Raw genomic sequence first — 17,834 nt, 5'->3', positions numbered from 1 at the left:
GTGTAAAAATGTCCTATAATATTTATTTATGCTCTATCTAGTGGTAAGAGGTGATTTATACCAGCACCCACAACGTCCGTATTTCCGTAATCAAATGAGGCCCGTCCTGCCAAATAACCGTCAATGTCGTTGTGAATTTTAGGCGTATTCTAAATGTAACCGCGACTACCAGCAAATATGATGGCTTAAAACACGGTTTAGATAAATACATAGCAATGATAGAAAACGCCAAACGAAACTTAAATAATGTAGGTACGAATATCATTTTGGCTAGGCCCTCTGGGGTCCTTTCTGCAACCTGATCCCTCTAGAATCAGCACATACACTAATTAAATTATGAAATTTGGACATAATATTAACATTATCATAAATATTACAGGACAGAATATAATCACATATCCATCTTGATAACTTATTTTTAATTACCTACCTATCAAAAACATTTTTGTAAATTTAATTTACAATATAACCCCGTTTGCGGGTGTTTATTTTACTTGAAATTTCTATGAGATTACAGTTAAAACACCTTTCAAATAAAACAAAAATTGTTAAATCAAATCACATGATAAATAATTATCCCTGATAAACCAACATACATACATAACAGAATTACCTATATGCGTGGTATATATAGGTGGTTGCGGTGGCTGGGGCATGTGCACCGGATGGAATCCTCTAGAATACCTTGACGTGTCTTGCTTGGTGCAGATGCGTATGCTAAAAGGAACGTTGGAAGACCGATGCTGCGCTTTAAAGACTGTGTTAAGCGAGACATGTCAGCATTTGAAATCGACCACCATGCCTGGGAAACTTTAGCTGAAGACCATGATGGATGGCGCAAGCGTGTTGTGGAGGGGAGAAAGCTATGCGACCAAGCCTGGTTTACTACGTTAGATAGCAGAAGGTGTCGCAGAAGGCAAATCGGGACTGGAACCTCCGGTGGCATGAGCTTTCGCTGCCAAAAATGTCACGCATCGGCCTCCACGGTCACCAAACCCGTTGTCTAAACAGCAATGCTTAAATCGTCTGCAATAGACGCAAAGGCCTGTGATGATGATGAATATAATCACGATATAATATATATAATTTAAAGTCTGTACGGAACCCTCGGTGCGCGATTTAAACTAACTCGCACTTGACCATTTTTTTAAGATTGGAGAAAGTACAATAGTATTATAATTACTTCTGTTCCTCCAATAATTATAAATGACAAGTTCATGCAGTAGGTATATTCTTCTTTAAACGCTTTCATAAAGGCCAGAACACACCGGCTGCGTGTACGTACCTATAGGGACAAAAGACACGTACTATAACCATTAATGCAGGCACGCACCAACTTTCTACCCTTTCGAGGATGCGAGAAAAATCCCTTTTATTATCGGCCCTTCGCAAGTTTTGGGTGGGCGGTCAGATTTTTTCAAAACAATAATATGAACTTTCGGTATGGACCCCAGGCTCCCCAAGTTAGCCGTGGGAAAATGCCGGGACCGGGACAATGCCAGGAAGATCATGATTCATTAATGTAATGTCTCTTCTTCCTCACGTAACTCGCGTTGTCCCGGTATTTTTTCAACGGCTCATATATACAAATACATTGAAAATATCCATGACTCAGGAACAAATATCTGTGCTCATCACACAAATAAATGCCCTTACCGGGATTCGAACCCAGGACCATCGGCTTCATAAGTAGGGTCACTAGGCCAGATCGGTAAATAAATGCAGAAATACACATATGTCTTACATTTTACTACCATTCGACATCCGATATCGGATCGGGCAATGTGGAAACGCTGTAAGTTGTCAAACACGCCAGTTGTATCTCTTATACTCGTCCCCGTTATACCTACATCTCTCTTAATACCTCTAAATGTAAACACGAGGGTTAATAGAAGTCCCAATGCAACACCAGGAAAATAATTGGTTTCGACATACCTGGTTGGGCACAAGGGTACGACACCAAAGGTTTATTAGCAATCAACCGACCTGGCGACCCATCTCCCTAATTAACACGCCGACCACAATATCATCCAATCGAGGTATTCCCACTAGTTACCGCCAAGTTGTTCCTAGTGGTAACATCTGAGAATTATTTTTTCACCTGTTCCAGGGGTAACAACAAAAAAAAGTATTATTTCCAGTAGTTACGAAATCACATTGGTGGTACAGTCGCTATCAGATATATCGGAGAGGCCGTTGTGCTCACAAATATCTTAACGTGAACACGAGCGTGTTCAGGTATTTGTGAGCACCTCGGCCGCTCCGATATATTATCTGATCCTTATGGCGATTGTACTAGTGAGAATTTAAAGTCTCAGTTATTACCACCAAAATATTTCAATGTTCAATGCTGACAATAATAAGTACCTAGGTACATAGATAAACATAATGGGTTAATTTGTTTTCATTTGCTAGCCGATTTAGTAAACTACTAACAGAAATACTTACATTATAAATAATGTTATCGGTACTTCTTTGAAATAATTCTACCCAAATCTGTTTAACACTTTCGACACCGGGTACCCGACACTCGGGCACCCGTAAACTTTACTCAGATGCCGGCGTACCCGGTAGTCGGGCACGAGCTATAAACCTACACGCGACGCCAAAGTACCCGACAGGCGGGCAAGCATTGCATCTTCGCTACCTCAGGGCTGCCACTGCCACTAACAGAAAAAAGTCTTCTGATTATTATGTACTTGTGTGGTCGAAAAATTGGTACAGTTGATTATTATATTTTATTACTTCACTTTGTATTTTTATTTACTTAACCTAATGCGATTACAAAATAAAAAATCTTATTCGTTGGTTACGTTAAATTGCATCACGGGTATGTATCAATAGGAGTTAGAATGAGAAACAGATGAGACAGCAGATTTAATTTTATTCACGTAAGTATACGAAAGTTACTTGGCACAGCCCTGAGCGTCTGCCGCTTGCCCGACTAGCGGGTTCGCGGCGTGCGGCATTGAGTTGCACGTTGTTGCTCGACTAGCGAGTACTGCCGGTTTCTGGGGTATTGTTCGAAATTTTGCCTGGTTGCTAAAGTGTTAAGAAATTAATAATATATACATGTAGATACAAACAGCAAAAATAATTTTGCTATCTACATACCTACTAAATATTTATTACCAGTTCACTAAAAATACTAAAATATTGCAATATTGTTGCGTTATTGTAATGAAGTGCATTTCATATTTATCTAGGTATTTATCAATATTGAACATTACAATATTATAGTGCTAACTACTGGGAAAAATATTTTTTAGTATTTACCAGTAGTAACAACTTGGTGGTAACAGGTGGGAATAACCCATACAATCGAAAGTGCCTGTTCGACTGAACTACGCCTTGGTTGGTAATTATTTTTAGCTAGTTACGTATTCTGATGGACAGAATTGGCAGTAAAGTGTATTTAGGTAACACCGAATGTCGGAGCCGCGTCTCTATTGCGATACGATTTGGACGATAAAAAGTATTTATGGTCAGCCAGCACAATAATTTGGTTTTATCGCCAGAACCGCAATTATATGGAACACGCGCTGAAAACTTTCAATGTGTGCCAGAAGGTTAGCCCCAAAACTTATTTCAAACCTTCGTTCATTTCGTGAAAATAAAAAGCTACGAAGTAAAGCGGAGTACCTACTAACGGAACGTGGGAGTATTTTAAACCTAATATTTTAATAATAATATCTCGTTGTATTGTATTGTAATATTTTTTAATGCTATACGAGTCGAAAGTTATTAATACATGAGTATAGTAAGTAAAACAATGTAAAATCTATCACAAGATAATTGTATATAAAAGGACTTGTAAATGTAAATATTTACCAATAAATATCATATCATATCATACCTTTGACGAATAATTTCTTGCTAGCTCCTGTTTCCTACAAGTTTATACAACGTATTGCATAAACTGGAGACGATGCCCTTGTAATACCGAAAGTACAGTCAACAAAGAAAAACGAATCAAAAATTTACCAAGTACGTTTATTACAAAAAAAATCACTTTAGGCTCACAGGGTTCTGTGTTTAATCTTTGATAGAATTAAATTTTTTAATTAAAATGGAACTCAATCGAAATAACAAAAGGTTAACATATAATATAATACGATTATTATTATACTAGAAAAAAGTAATTGACACATGTCATCAATCCAAGGTGTAAATGTATGGAAGGTGGAGGTAAGGAAAGAAATCTCCATATACCAAAAAGTGTCATCAAAAAACCTTAAATAGGTGGCGCTACAATACCTAGAGTACTTGAACAAAAAATCAAATCATAGACAGCGCACTTCACTCCGTCAATAACGCCTAGGTTCTTAGCTACTCTAGCGCTACTCTGGAGGTATTTGGAACTATTATTTATAGAGCTGACAGCTGGACACTTTTGCAACAGTTCTACCATAAGAGATTGCACTCCTTTTAATCCACACTCCATATGTAAATGTATAAATGGTAAATTGGTCCGTACTTTAAAGCATCAAAAGAGCTTGTAGACGGTTTTACCTGATAGACGGTCTTCGCCACGTTGACCTCAATTACCTGTGTAGATTGGCTCTTTGACTTTTTGCAATTTCTATTGAATTAGCTTTTAGATACATATTAGATTAACGCTTAACAAATCAACAAAAATACATGCTTAACAAAATAACAAAATAATAACAAATTAATAGTTGTGTATTTGAAACAGAGCCAGGCTGAAGTCCAGCACAATGTCCGGGTAAGTCTCTGTGATCTGTAATTGAAAATATAAATCAAATGTTATAGTGCCACGTTTATTTTAAAACCTAGGTCCCCTGATCTACATTTTTCAGCCAATTAACAACCTTGAGGTTTTATATTTAGAATTGATTTTTGACTGTTGATCATTGCCCCTCGTTATCGCATTCGTAAACGCACTACAAGCCTCAATTAGCTATAGTTTGTCCAGGGACCGTCTCATTTCAAATATAGACAGAGAGAATCATACTGTCTTTTTCTTACGCTAGTACCTAGCACCCAAAAGAAAGGGCAGAGTGTAGATTTTTGTTCTTTTTTTACTGACAAATCTGGTTTGCCGGACTATTTTATATTGATCGTCTGTCTTTATCTTCTATATCTTAATGTCATTTTGACTTAAGTATGTATTTGTAAGAAAGAGATTTAAATTAACTAATTGAGGTTTGTAAAGTTTTACGAATAAGATGATACACATTTTTCTGCCCTCTGGCCGGAATGCGTCAACTTGCGGCTTGCTGCGCAAAACGAAGTTGCCCCTTTCCGCCTCCGCCGAACAGAAAAATAGTATACACGGCTCGGCCAAGTCGGCCAGTCAATAAGAACTCGGCTTCGCAGAAACATTTTTTTACTTTACTGTCGTATGTAATTTTATGCAATATATAGTATATAATATACTATTTTATCACACTTGTTTGTAAAAGGTGTTATATTATACATAGATGATGCGCTTCGTAAATACTTAATTTCAACCTAGGGTAGTAATGTACGTAAGTGTGATGAAAAACCCTCACAAGTGTGATGAAAAACATTGTATGCCACGGGCGGTACAGGAATAACGAACTCGTGACAATTAAGCCCTCGCTACCGGCTTCGGGTTTCAATTCACACTAGTGCATAAATCCTTGTTTACCGCCCTTAATAAAGAAAGGAGCTTAGCACGAGGAATTTCATACATTCAACCGCCTGTTCCTTACGAAGTATACATTGCACGCGTATAATTATATTGCTGACCCTCTTGCACAGTGTCTTTACCGTCGGCATCGTGGGCAGGACAGCAATATAACTACCCGCGTGCGATAGAGATCACAGATAGAGAATCGAAACAGGCGGGTCAATGTACGAAATTCCTCGTGTAAGCGTCCTTTCTTTACATAACGTACTGTTGTGTATCTATCTGCGACATACCGTGTACAGCTCGTACTCGAGCTCGGCGCACCACAGCCGCAGCGTGAGGCGCCGCCGCGGGCCGAGCGCCGCCAGCGCCGCCGGCAGCCGCCGCGTCAGCAGCCGCCCGCACTGCAGGTCAAACATCTGCCAACAAATACACTCGATCATTATCAAACTAAACCACTAAAACCCGGTAACATATATTGTACATACGACACAACATAACATAACATGTACACGTTAACAGTACGTCAAAAAAAAGAGTATAAATAAAACTTTTTACAAAAAATAAAACCGACTTCAAATATTACCAATAGCGCCATACATGTACCTATAACATTTGAAGAGTTCCCTCGATTTCTCCAAGATCCCATCATCAGACCCCGACTTGGTGCCAACGGGACCATCTCGGGATTATACCCGTTCGATTAAAAAAAATGATTAAAAATCAGTTCACGATTCTCGGAGATATCCAGTAACATATATACATCCTCCTTTTTTGAAGTCGGTTAAAAAAGGATTAATAGCAATTTTTAAAATTACCCTAGTAACATCACATAATCAAAATTATGCCTAAACAAGACTTTTGTTCGTATATGGAACAACAACATGTCCTATTAAAAACCATCAATTTTTTTTTATTTCGGGTAGGTATAATGAGACGATGACTGAGAAAGTCCATTTTCTAAGGATAAACTAAAGACGACTGGTTTTTCCAAAATTAAAGCTATTGTTTAAAATAAAAATCACTGAATGTATTCAAGAGCTTTTTGTCTATTCTTAGAAAATAGCTATTTATTTTTCTGGACATACCTGAAAGTAATAAAATTTTAGTATCTTTTAATAGGTTATAATATCAATTTCATTTGATACTACTTTCATCAGAACGAGATGAATATTAAAACGGTTATTGATTTGGCCAGCGTAGACGTGCCTCGGCCGAGGCACGTCTACACTGGCCGGTTTGTTTGCAAGGAAATTGCCTCGCGCGTATGCTCGCTCTGTGTGGACCCACCTAATTAAGAATAGTCAAACATGTAAAGTAATTCCGTTTGTTTGCTCGCGAGTGTAATTATAACTTTTTTAATTATTAATAACTTTTTAATAACTTCGAGTTGTTGTAATTACCTGCAAATTAGGACAGAGAGCGACGCAGCGCGCCACGTCTTCATCCGTGAGGAAGCTGTGCGAGAACCCGAGCGCGGTGAGGGTTTTGCCCGCGCCTCGGCACAGCGCCTCCAGGCCCGCCGCCGTTACTTCTATACGTGTTTCATACACTTAGTAATAACTTAAGGTATTTAGGCGCCATTAAAATCCAACTAACAAGGAAGGGTACCCAACTCTCCGACTCGATTTGATTCATTTTGATATATGTTATAGAGTAGTCTAAAATAACGGACACGTATTTTTTTAGCTGCCCAAACTCAACCTATTGGGAGAAATTGTCCTCCAAAGTACTAAAAAGTTATTAAATCTTCTAACTCCTATAGAAAGTGATGCTCAAGCAACTTCCTAGTTAATGGCTTGTTTGAGTATATGTTTGAGAACAGGAAAAAATAATGTACACGTGTTTTGTTATATCTGCTTAAACTCAAGTTTTCCTAAAAAAACACCCGTCTTTATGTGTAACTAATAGTGATAAGATATTATAAAACTTCGAATGTCGATTTTTTTAGGAAAAAATGAGTTTTAGCCGATATAACAAAACACGTGCTCATTATTTTTTGCTGCTTTCAAACATATACTCAAACCAGCCATTAACTAGGAAGTTGCTTGAGCATCACTTTCTATAGGAGTTAGAAGATTTAGGAACTTTTTAGTACTTTGGAGGACAATTTCTCCCAATAGGTTGAGTTTGGGCAGCTAAAAACAATACGTGTCCGTTATTTTAGACTACTCTATAACATATATCAAAATGAATCAAATCGGAGTCGGACAGTTGGGTACCCTTCCTTGTAAGTAGGGAAACGGCACACTAGTCGGAAACATGCACCATGTCAACGACAGTAACTTGTTATCATCATCAATTCAGCAGTTCCCTGAATGCTAAAGGTCCTGACATCTCTTCTTAAAAACCAACTAAGCTCAGCTGCACCATATATTTATTTTCATTGTACATGTGTATTTAAATTCAAACACAGAGCAGAAGTAATAAGCTAGATGGCGTTGAACCATGGTTACTTGGTAAACTGTGACTGGTCTACGGACACGAACATGTTTCATATTCCATGATTTCTACATCGCGGCACCTAACGATATATTTATTAAATTTGTATTTAAGGATTGGGTAATTACTGCATTATACTGTTTTGTACCTTAGGTGGTTTTATTTGCATATTCCTTGATATGTAAAAACTGCTATTAAGATAAAAAATCTACCTTTACAGCCACCAACGTCGACGGTTCTAATCTCTCCACAGCTTCGACCAACGGCTTCCAGCCACTCGTCTCGCACGCTCTGGTTGCTAAGCAAGCACAAATGCTTCAACCTGGACATTAATTCAGGCTGACTGGGCATTCACATAAATCATTGCAACGACGTAAGGTGTACTAATGATCAGTTCATTGGGATGCTTCACTTAGAGCACAAAATGAGTATAGTATTTCATACAGAATGGCCACGTACAGTCAGCATCAATAGTAGCGGATGAAACAACGCGCCAAAAGTATCTGATATTCTGGATAACTTTTCCAAATATAGATAAATCTCTAAAATTTACATTCAAAAGTATATCTTTTGCCGTCTTAATTGTTCTACATATATTCAATTCAATTCATTTTTATTTATCAAGTAACATGACTCATACAATTTGTTAGTATACAATACAATATTAATTCTTATATCTAATGTTAGTATATAATTAATAAATTAAACATAATAAGGGCTGCAAGACACATGCATCTCACAGCAACGCCTCAAGTATGGACAGTCGAACCTGTCCGCAATTGAGCGCAGGATGGGGTTGGGGCTGCCCCGCACCCGGCGCACCAGGGATGAGCATCGCTTGCGTATGGTCGCATGAAAGCAATCCATACGCGCCTCCGCAAACATCCCAGATGCGCTACAGAAGCGGGGCAGCCCCACCAACACCCGAAACGCATTATTATATTGTATTCGGAGGGCTCCATAGGCTCTCTGCGTATAATACCTCCATAAGCTGCATGAGTATAAAGTTGTACAAAAGGCTCTAAACAATGTGACTTTTACTTCTTTTGTACATCTAGCGAACTTACGGGCGATCATGTTAACCCTCACAGATAGGGCCCTCCGTTCCCGCTCTATATCCATATTATCCTTCATATCAGATGTCACAATATGGCCTAAGTATTTAAAACTATTCACCCTCTCCAGTGATGAGCCATTTAATTGTATTGGAGGTACCTCCCCTATCCTGTGTCCTCTCGGCTCAAACACCATGTATTGAGTTTTGGTGATATTATACCTCAGGCCATGCTCAGTCGCATACTTCTCACATACGAGAAGTAATTTGCGTAGTCCACAGGCCGACGCGCTGAGCAGAACCATGTCGTCTGCATAGCTTATATTATTAACACACACCGAGTCAATATGGCAGCCGACATGCATTCCGCACAGCGCCTCGAGAAGCCCATTTATATACAAGTTAAAGAGTGTGGGCGAGGATAACCCTCCCTGCCTCACACCACACTCCAACCTGTATGGACTCGAGAGAGTACCTGACCACCTTACGCAGTTGACCTGGTTTCCATACCAATACCTTAGAATACGCACTGTTTCCGGTGGTATGTTAGTGGCTCCTAATTTTTCCCACAAGATATTGTAGGAAACCAGGTCAAAAGCCTTAGATAAATCTAAGAAGCAAGCGTAAACCGGGGTTCTTCCATCTACATAGTACTTGACAGTGTGCTTAAGGCACAGTATAGCGCTTTCAGTGGATAAACCGGGTCTAAAACCAAACTGGTTATGATGAATACACACATACCTATTCAACTGCGCATTAAGAACACTGTCAAGAACTTTCGCCACTATAGTCGCAAGAGATATGGGTCTATAATTGCTAGAGTCCGATAGACCTCCCGTTTTACTCTTGACTACAGGTATAACAATGGTTTTCATTAAGTCCTCGGGCAGATAACAATGTCTAACACATAATGTATAGAACATTGCTAGCACCCTTGAGATATGTGGCCCAGCATTCTGAAGATGCTCAATGCTATGCAATATAGAACCATCACATTTTGTTAAGCTGTTACAGAATGGTAGATACTTTTGAAACCTTGTTTGATCCGCTACTTTTGATGCTGACTGTACCACCTCACCCGCGGCGGCAGATTTACAGCATTTCCGTTTGCACGGGTTGTTGTCAGTTTCATAAAATAACAACTTCTTAAACTACGTTGGCATGGTTACGCCAAAATGTTTTCATAAGGGTTAAGAATATTTGGGGTAAAGCTAAGTGAAGCCTTACCCAAAACATTTGGCCACCACTGGGGTCGGTTTTCGACCTCCCAGACAAAGTCACTTGAAGATCTAATTTACCCTTAACCACCACCATCTTGGATAAAAAACACTGCATTAATAAATTTCTTGTTCCCCCGAGTGTCTGCATGCCAAATCTCAGCGTGTTAACATTTTGATTTTTTTCCCATACAAATAGCAAAAACAATCTCCATTCACACACCAACCTGCTTAAGCCACATAAAGCCTCCACCAAGCCCCCCACCGCCGTACTCGCGTACCATTGCAAGCCCAAATACTCCAATTTGGGCGTGTTCTCCAACACCTTGTACACATCCTGCAGCACATACTCGGAGTTCCTGTTTAGTTCCAGTCTCGTCAATTCGCTGAAATGGTGCGATGCTGAAGCAAATAAAGATGATGTGTTATTTTTAATATACCACGACGGTAGCAAACAAACTGCAGCTGCAACTCTAGTGGAATTACAAGCATAAGTATTGGGCTCGAAAGGTAGCTTATATTATTCACTGTTTTTCATATTCTGCTAATACAATATGAAAAAGGATCTAAAATACCTAGCGTTAATTATATCTAGTAATCTGGTAGACCGAGCGAGCGCAAAGCGCGAGTGAAAAGTCGAGTATTTCAGCTCAAGCAAAATGCTTTCTGTTCCCCTCTCATCTACAGGTCGCATTTATCAACCGATTCTTGTGAAATGTCTGTTTTTTTTTTCGAAATGGCAGAACCATAGGGGTTAACGAGGTCTACAGCTCACAGCGCCACTAGTAAAGCCAATTACAGACAAGTGCGGCTGCAAGTGTGTAACAATAAACATTAATCAATGTGCACCAATATGAAATCCAGCCACACCCGCATGCATAGGTACCTAATTAAAACAATAATATTGCTCTGCCAATCCGCGAAGCAATATTATAGTTTTGGTTGGTATAGATTTCCGCAAAGTAACGCCCGATTCTTAAAATAAATATTATTTTATACCTGATAGTGCATTAGTGATGTCGAGTCGTTTACATCTACTAAGTTCCAGTGTCTTCAGATTTGACTTCAAGTCACTTAAACATGATCCAGTCATCATCTGGTTCTCTAATATTTTTAGTTCTTCAAGCACTGGAGACCCGAGCAGTTTGCTGATGTGGGCGTCTTTGAACTGAATTCAAAATTTTGAGAACGGTTCTTAACAATTACATGTAAAGAGGAATTAAATAAATGCTATCAATGTCAATTTTTTTTATAGTTGACTACAGCGTATTGAAATTAATCTTATTGTAGAATTAGGAGTCCATGCATGAAAAGTAGGTACGCAATTATAGTTTGGTATACGAAATCTTAATTCAACCATTACAGTCGACGAGTAGAAAAATAAACATTTTACTTTTTGTTTCTTGGTAGTCGTATCCGACATCCGATATCGAATCGGACAATGTGAAAATGTTCTTAAAAATTCAACTGATTGCTTGCAACAAATCCAGTAAGGTGTTTTATTATTACAACTTAGATATACAATACATTGTTGGTAAATGCAAATGAGCATCTGATATACTTAAGCATGAGTTGGCCCAACGGATATGGGAGAGCCATTGCCAAGTTTGTATGTTTGTACTATTTGTACATAAGGTAGAATCCTCGCTAATCCGGACGGACAAAAAACTGGACGATGACGGACTACAGCGATATCCGAATCACCATCAATTTTGTATGGCCAACGGATTAGTAAATAAAGATTGATTTAGGTACATATGTATTAACATACTAGTTTAATGAAAGTATAAAATACTCTTCTGTTTCACAATCTCGCACTTAATTTTGAAGACATGATCGTCGACGTCGACGCGGAAGTTATTACATAATTTCGGGATTATTAGTCGTATTCTTCAGTCCGTTATAAGATAGTGCCCTGCGCTATAGCCAAAAATAGGAATAGGCGCTTCATATAAATCATTCCCATTTGTCCTGTCACCTGGGATATGTGTCCCCCATAGGAAAACACCATTGTATGCCCGCGCCGAGATTACAGGGCTCACCGGAATAATGAGGGTCCAGAGTATTACAGTGCTAGTTAGCTATAATTAACTTAATTTTAGGAAAACTACATTACACATAACAGTAGGTACTCACGCGCAAAACATTGCCTAAATAAAGTCGTCGTAGATTGTTGAAGTGTACGGCTTTTAATTTTAAATTATGGTACTGTTCGTTAACAAGCTGAAAAATATAATAACACTGAGCAAGAAAACCGGCAAACCTAATGGGAGGCTAGGATGGCTAATGACCAGACTGCGGGTCTCCCGTCTGGTCTGGTGACTAGCCATCCCGCAGAGGAGCCGGCAAAACCGTGGCATATGACAGCTTCATGTTAGGTTTGGCGATTACGATGAGTCATTTATTTACATTATTGTACGTAGAATTAATAAAATCGAACAATAACCCTATTGACCCTCTTTTGATATAACCCGGTTTTTAGGGTTCCGTAGTCAACTAGGAACACTTATTCGACATGTCCGTCTGTCTGTCCAAGGCTTTGCTCCGTCGTCGTTAGTGCTAGTAATAAACATTAAAGCACATTGTAACACATTGACTAAGCACTAGGTACAGGTCGTCAAAAATATATTGTAACAAACCTTTGTAGCCATAGTGTTTAGTCAAAATTCCACCAGGGATCCCGAAATGTGATCTTCATTCTCACGCTCCCAAGTATATTTAAAAATATAGGCAAAATTCACTCGACAAAGAACTCGCGACTCCGGAACGCTAGCCCGCTGCTCTACCAACTGAGCTACCGAAACTTATTGACAGCACATATTTCCCTATTCACTGTCCACAGGTAAATCAAGGCAGCTCAGTTGGTAGAGCGGCGGACGTCAAGTCTCGCCCGGGACGGGACAGTGTTTTTTTTTTATTTCCCCTTTATTTCTAAACATTGTGGAATGATTAGCAGTATGTTCAATACAAAATCAATTTCTTAGCCTATTAATAGAGTTTTATCATACCCTTAACTCTTCTAAGTCAGGTGAATGTTTCCCGAGGGCCCGCAAATCAGACACACCTCGACAGTCGGCGGTGACGATGGCTGGCCCATACTTTGCAATCACTGTCTTGGTATAACTACCATAAGCATCCAAAATCCTGCACTTGACCGACGGTGTTGCTGTTTTATAATTGTGATATAAACACATTCGAATGTACAGACGAGCTCCTGCAAGGAATATTTTAAATAGAGGACATTTATTCATTTATTTTTTTAACGTTTCTATTAAACAAAATTAAATTACCACCACAATAAGCTATAAGATGTACCGTACTTACTTATTAATTAACTAGGCAATAAGCTAACCCATTCTGTATTTAAGGGAGTTCCCTCTGCCAACAAACTGTCTTACAGTTTGGCAGAAGAAAACAAAATTGTAAAATCGGGGTTTTTTTTACCAGAAAAATGTTTTTTTTTTATTTATTAGCACTAAGAATTTCGTTCATTGACACGCCATTTGCTATCTCTACCTATCGCACGCTCATACTTATATTGCTCTCCCGCTCGCGCAGTGGCACTGACCGCCGGCATCATCATAATTATGCGCGTGCGATAGAGATAGCAAATGGCGGGTCAATGTACGAAATAGTGCGTGCTCACCGTCCTTACTTTAGGTACAAAGGTAATTCAATTTAAAAATCACCATTGAGATTTCAACTTCCTTGAGAACTCGCAGCAAGATAGTGTAATGCGTTGTGCAGTTTGTACAATAATAGTATTAATGTCTTCAATACATTTAAATCTAAAATTAGATTTCATCATTAGTCTAGATATTATAAAACTGCCCGCGACTTCGTCTGCGTGGGATGATGATAATGAAGATAGACAAAAACTATCATTTTTCCGTCCCTGAGGGCCTACCGCGAACCACGTTCGACGTGTTGCCTCCTATCACACTTACGTAAGAATTTACTAGTGCGACAGAGAGGCAACACGTCGAACGTGGTTCACGGTAGGCCCTCTGGGCCTCACCTCAAACTATCTTCATGCCAAATTTAACCTAAAGTGCAAAAAGAGGTAACAGACAGACGCACAGAGTTAGTTACACAGAGTTATTATTAGTAGGTAGGGATATTTTTTGTCAGTACACATTCCTATACCTACTCCAATTTTTAAAAGAATGTTTATTGTATGTCTAACCTCTTAAATAGCGGTACACCACATGGCGCCACTGTTTACTGACACGTTCGGAGCGCACCACGTCTCGGAGGCTCACGTAGTCGAGCACCAGCCGCCAGCAGTCTTCATTGAGCACATCCAGAATTGTGGGCTTGGCTACCACTGGCACTGGCTGTCACAAGTCAAGCAACATTTCTTACAATTAATCCAAGGGACGTTTTTCTGTACTCGTTAATGGTGGTGGACATCTGAGATCATAAAATGGAACCGCCCCCTAGGCAAACATAGTGTAAGGCTGTGTACAAGATGGGATGAAGACATTAAGAAAACTGAAAAAGGAAGGCTGTGGGATGATCTCCTACTCAACATCAGACAGGCTCAAACAGAGCTCACGTTTAAGCGCAAGTTACGCATGCATTTTTTCGACAAACTCACTGGTTAATTGTCGATCATAGAATTTTATGCACTGGGTACATAAAGTAATATGTATTGTGTCTATTTAATTACAGTATATTTAACTAAGTTTATTTGTAAACGTTAGTATATAAATATAATATTTAATTGTTTTATTACTTGGCGTTGAAACTCTAGGTCCATGAGGTCCCAGCGCGCACAAGTTTTTTGGAGAAATCGCGAAATGTCTGGTTGACGTAACTGGTGACCGAAGAGCTGGCGGATTCCTCGCACAACGTATCAGTATTGCGATACAACGAGGAAATGCCGCCAGCATCCTTGGTACAATGCCTCAAGGGCCTATTTTAGATATAAGCTAGTTATAGTAATCATCTGTATATATCCATTATGTATATTGTTATTGTAAATAAACTAAGCCTTTATCAGGTGAAAAAATTGTAAAAATATGTAACTATATTTAATTATTTATTGCTATATTGTTTGCTTAAAGTTCCATATTGTGTTTTTTTCAAATCAAATCAAATCAAAAATATTTTATTGTATGGTTATGGGTTCTACAAAGGTCTTAGGTAAATGAGTCATGTTCTCCATATCCTACCTTACAAAGGCGTACAATATTTGGTAAGGTACTTATCTTAGATCTAAATTCAATGTAAAGTACATTTATTGTTTAATGTCTGCAGATTGGTAGAGAATGCCTTTAGTCCGCAGTTGGACTTTATGTGTTATAGTGTGCAATAAAGTTCAAATAAATAAACCTAAACTAATTTAAGCAAATATTTCTATGTTACTGTATATGCAAAATATATACTTAGCGCTTAGAACAAAAAGCATTTTTATTTTTATTTTATTTACATTACCTAGGCCATAAAAATTACTGCTTACTTTGAAAGTAAATGAAATATGACTTACTATTAAAGTTTCTCCTTGCTTCCGACTACTGGACCGTGTTCTTTTAGCTACAGGCTCCGAGTAATCTGACCTATAAAAGAAATAAAAAAGTTTTTAAGCAACCCTATCACTATATACATAACAGGTAAATCATGCTTAGTTTATGATTGACCAATGGTTTTTATATATTTCATTTTCTACCTTAATACAGACAGAATAAAGTTGATGTTTAAATATTGCGACATACCTAATCATCTTTATTTCAAACAGCAAAATACAGTAAGTTTATAAACCAAAAAAAAGAAAAACATAAAGATAGACAGCAATACATGTTGGTCAATGGTGGGGTTTTGGTCTGGACTAGGGCTGCGGTATGGCTGCCCTGTCGCCAATGGCTAGGACATTTTTTATAGGTCTAAATGTATATAGGGTGCCATAGATGCACAAGCTTTTGTTTAAGGAGATTGTGATTTTGTTTAGGGAGATGTAAGCATGATATTAAAACAATAGGGTGAGGCTTGAAATGTATTACACTGTTTTAAGCCTGTAACAGTGCTACTGACCGGCAAACATCCTCCCTTGATAACCCCATGACTCTAAGTGTTGTGCTTGTTCCAGGCAGTCACCAACAGGTATAGCAGCCTCCTAGCCTAGTTGGTGACCTAGCTTATGGAGCAAGAGGTCCCAGGATCAAATTGCAGTCAAGGCATTTATAAAATAGCTTTTCTTAGTTGTTTGGGACTAAGAAAAGCTATTTAATTACCCCTGACTGTGATTTGATCCCGGGACCTCTTGCTTGAAATGTGTAAGATTGTCTCCAAATGTGACGTTATCAACAAAAAGTACTACATTGTTGGTAGTTGGTCAGGTTGACTTCAAATTGTAGTTATATGGAAATAGCAGCTTATTGACGCCAACAATAAGTACCCTCTTGGTTGAGAATGGCACATATATTTATTTCAAATTGCCCTGACAACGCCTTCTGCCTGCCTGCCCCTTGTAATATTTACCATGTGCATGAATTCATTATGAAATTAGTGTTTTCCTTCTAACAATAAATTGATATGTAATCTAGATAATTAATGCTGCTACTTGATGCTAATAGGCATTATATTCCCAGAAACCATGCGTTTTCACACCCATAGCATTGGTGCACATATTTCGATGAGTACAGTCTATGCATCCAGAAATACCACGCAAGTTTAACTACATCACTTGACGCACAAATACAAAGGGAATCTTCGAGTTTTTTACGAAAATTTGTTTAAATATGAATGATTTACATACTGAAATCAAGGACACGAGCTTTTAGACCGTGTAAAACAAAAATAAAGGTTGAAGATTTTGTTTTTGCAAACCTTGAATCAGATCTGAAGAAAAATATATTCACAAGTGACTTACTCAGTAGGGCTTTCTGAAAACCGCTTGCTTTTTTTGTCAGACATTTTCTGAATTACTAATCACTTAAATTGTCGTAATTAACACAAAACTAATTAAATTATAAAGCGCAAACCAAACTTCTATTCAAGTTTTATTTTTTTGAATAAGTTGCCGTCCGTCAAAGTCGTCAAACCGCCAAAACTAAAATGTTGCCAGTCTTAAGCGCCAATTACATCCATTATCAGGCCCGAAATCGGGCCCGAAATCGAGCCCGAAATCAGTCCCGATTTCGGACCTGATAATCGTTTTCGTTTCACGGAATATCAGCACATCGTTAACAATATTTGAAATGAAAAAATATTTTGTCTCTAATTGCCAAAAATGTGCAATGTTTGATATTTTTGCATATGAACCATTATTTACATTTCAAATATTGAAAACAATGTGCTGATATTTGGTGATACAGAAAATATTCTTTTTCGAGCCCGAAATCGGGTGTGATATCAGGTCTGATAAAGACGTGTGGATGTATGTAGATACATTTACATACATCCACACGTGGATGCGTAAATGTGTGATGTGTGTAGTTAAGATAATCTCTAAATAAAGAGATTGTAACTGAGTTCGGACAGTACCTCAACAACAACACTGAAA

The 17,834-nt window shown here is 38.4% G+C and overlaps 1 protein-coding gene and 1 long non-coding RNA gene across 3 annotated transcripts; both read right to left on the bottom strand.

Moving 5' to 3' along the window:
- Positions 1 to 3,240: 3,240 nt before the first annotated feature.
- Positions 3,241 to 6,482, bottom strand: LOC133521717 (uncharacterized). Its single transcript, XR_009799927.1, has 3 exons — positions 5,911 to 6,482; positions 3,857 to 4,741; positions 3,241 to 3,672 (listed from the first exon to the last, which is right to left on the bottom strand). It is a non-coding gene; the product is annotated as an uncharacterized LOC133521717 (long non-coding RNA).
- Positions 6,483 to 6,874: 392 nt separating this feature from the next.
- On the bottom strand, positions 6,875 to 17,442 carry LOC133522341 (F-box/LRR-repeat protein 20-like). Of its 2 annotated transcripts, none has more exons than XM_061857660.1 (9): positions 17,202 to 17,442; positions 15,822 to 15,891; positions 14,517 to 14,667; positions 13,339 to 13,544; positions 12,467 to 12,553; positions 11,330 to 11,498; positions 10,558 to 10,732; positions 8,272 to 8,381; positions 6,875 to 7,151 (listed from the first exon to the last, which is right to left on the bottom strand). In XM_061857660.1, exons 1-9 carry the CDS (start codon positions 17,243 to 17,245, stop codon positions 6,994 to 6,996), a joined length of 1,170 nt encoding a protein of 389 aa, XP_061713644.1. In that variant the 5' UTR covers positions 17,246 to 17,442; the 3' UTR covers positions 6,875 to 6,993. The 2 variants fall into 2 exon arrangements, with proteins under 2 accessions (XP_061713644.1, XP_061713646.1); XM_061857662.1 differs by having other exon boundaries at positions 10,612 to 10,732.
- Between the last annotated feature and the right edge of the window lie 392 nt (positions 17,443 to 17,834).

Source organism: Cydia pomonella, chromosome 10 (genome assembly GCF_033807575.1).
Source record: "Cydia pomonella isolate Wapato2018A chromosome 10, ilCydPomo1, whole genome shotgun sequence".
Lineage (NCBI taxonomy): Eukaryota > Metazoa > Arthropoda > Insecta > Lepidoptera > Tortricidae > Cydia > Cydia pomonella.
Note: the sequence above shows the minus strand (reverse complement) of the source record. Positions and strands in the feature narration are given on the sequence as shown.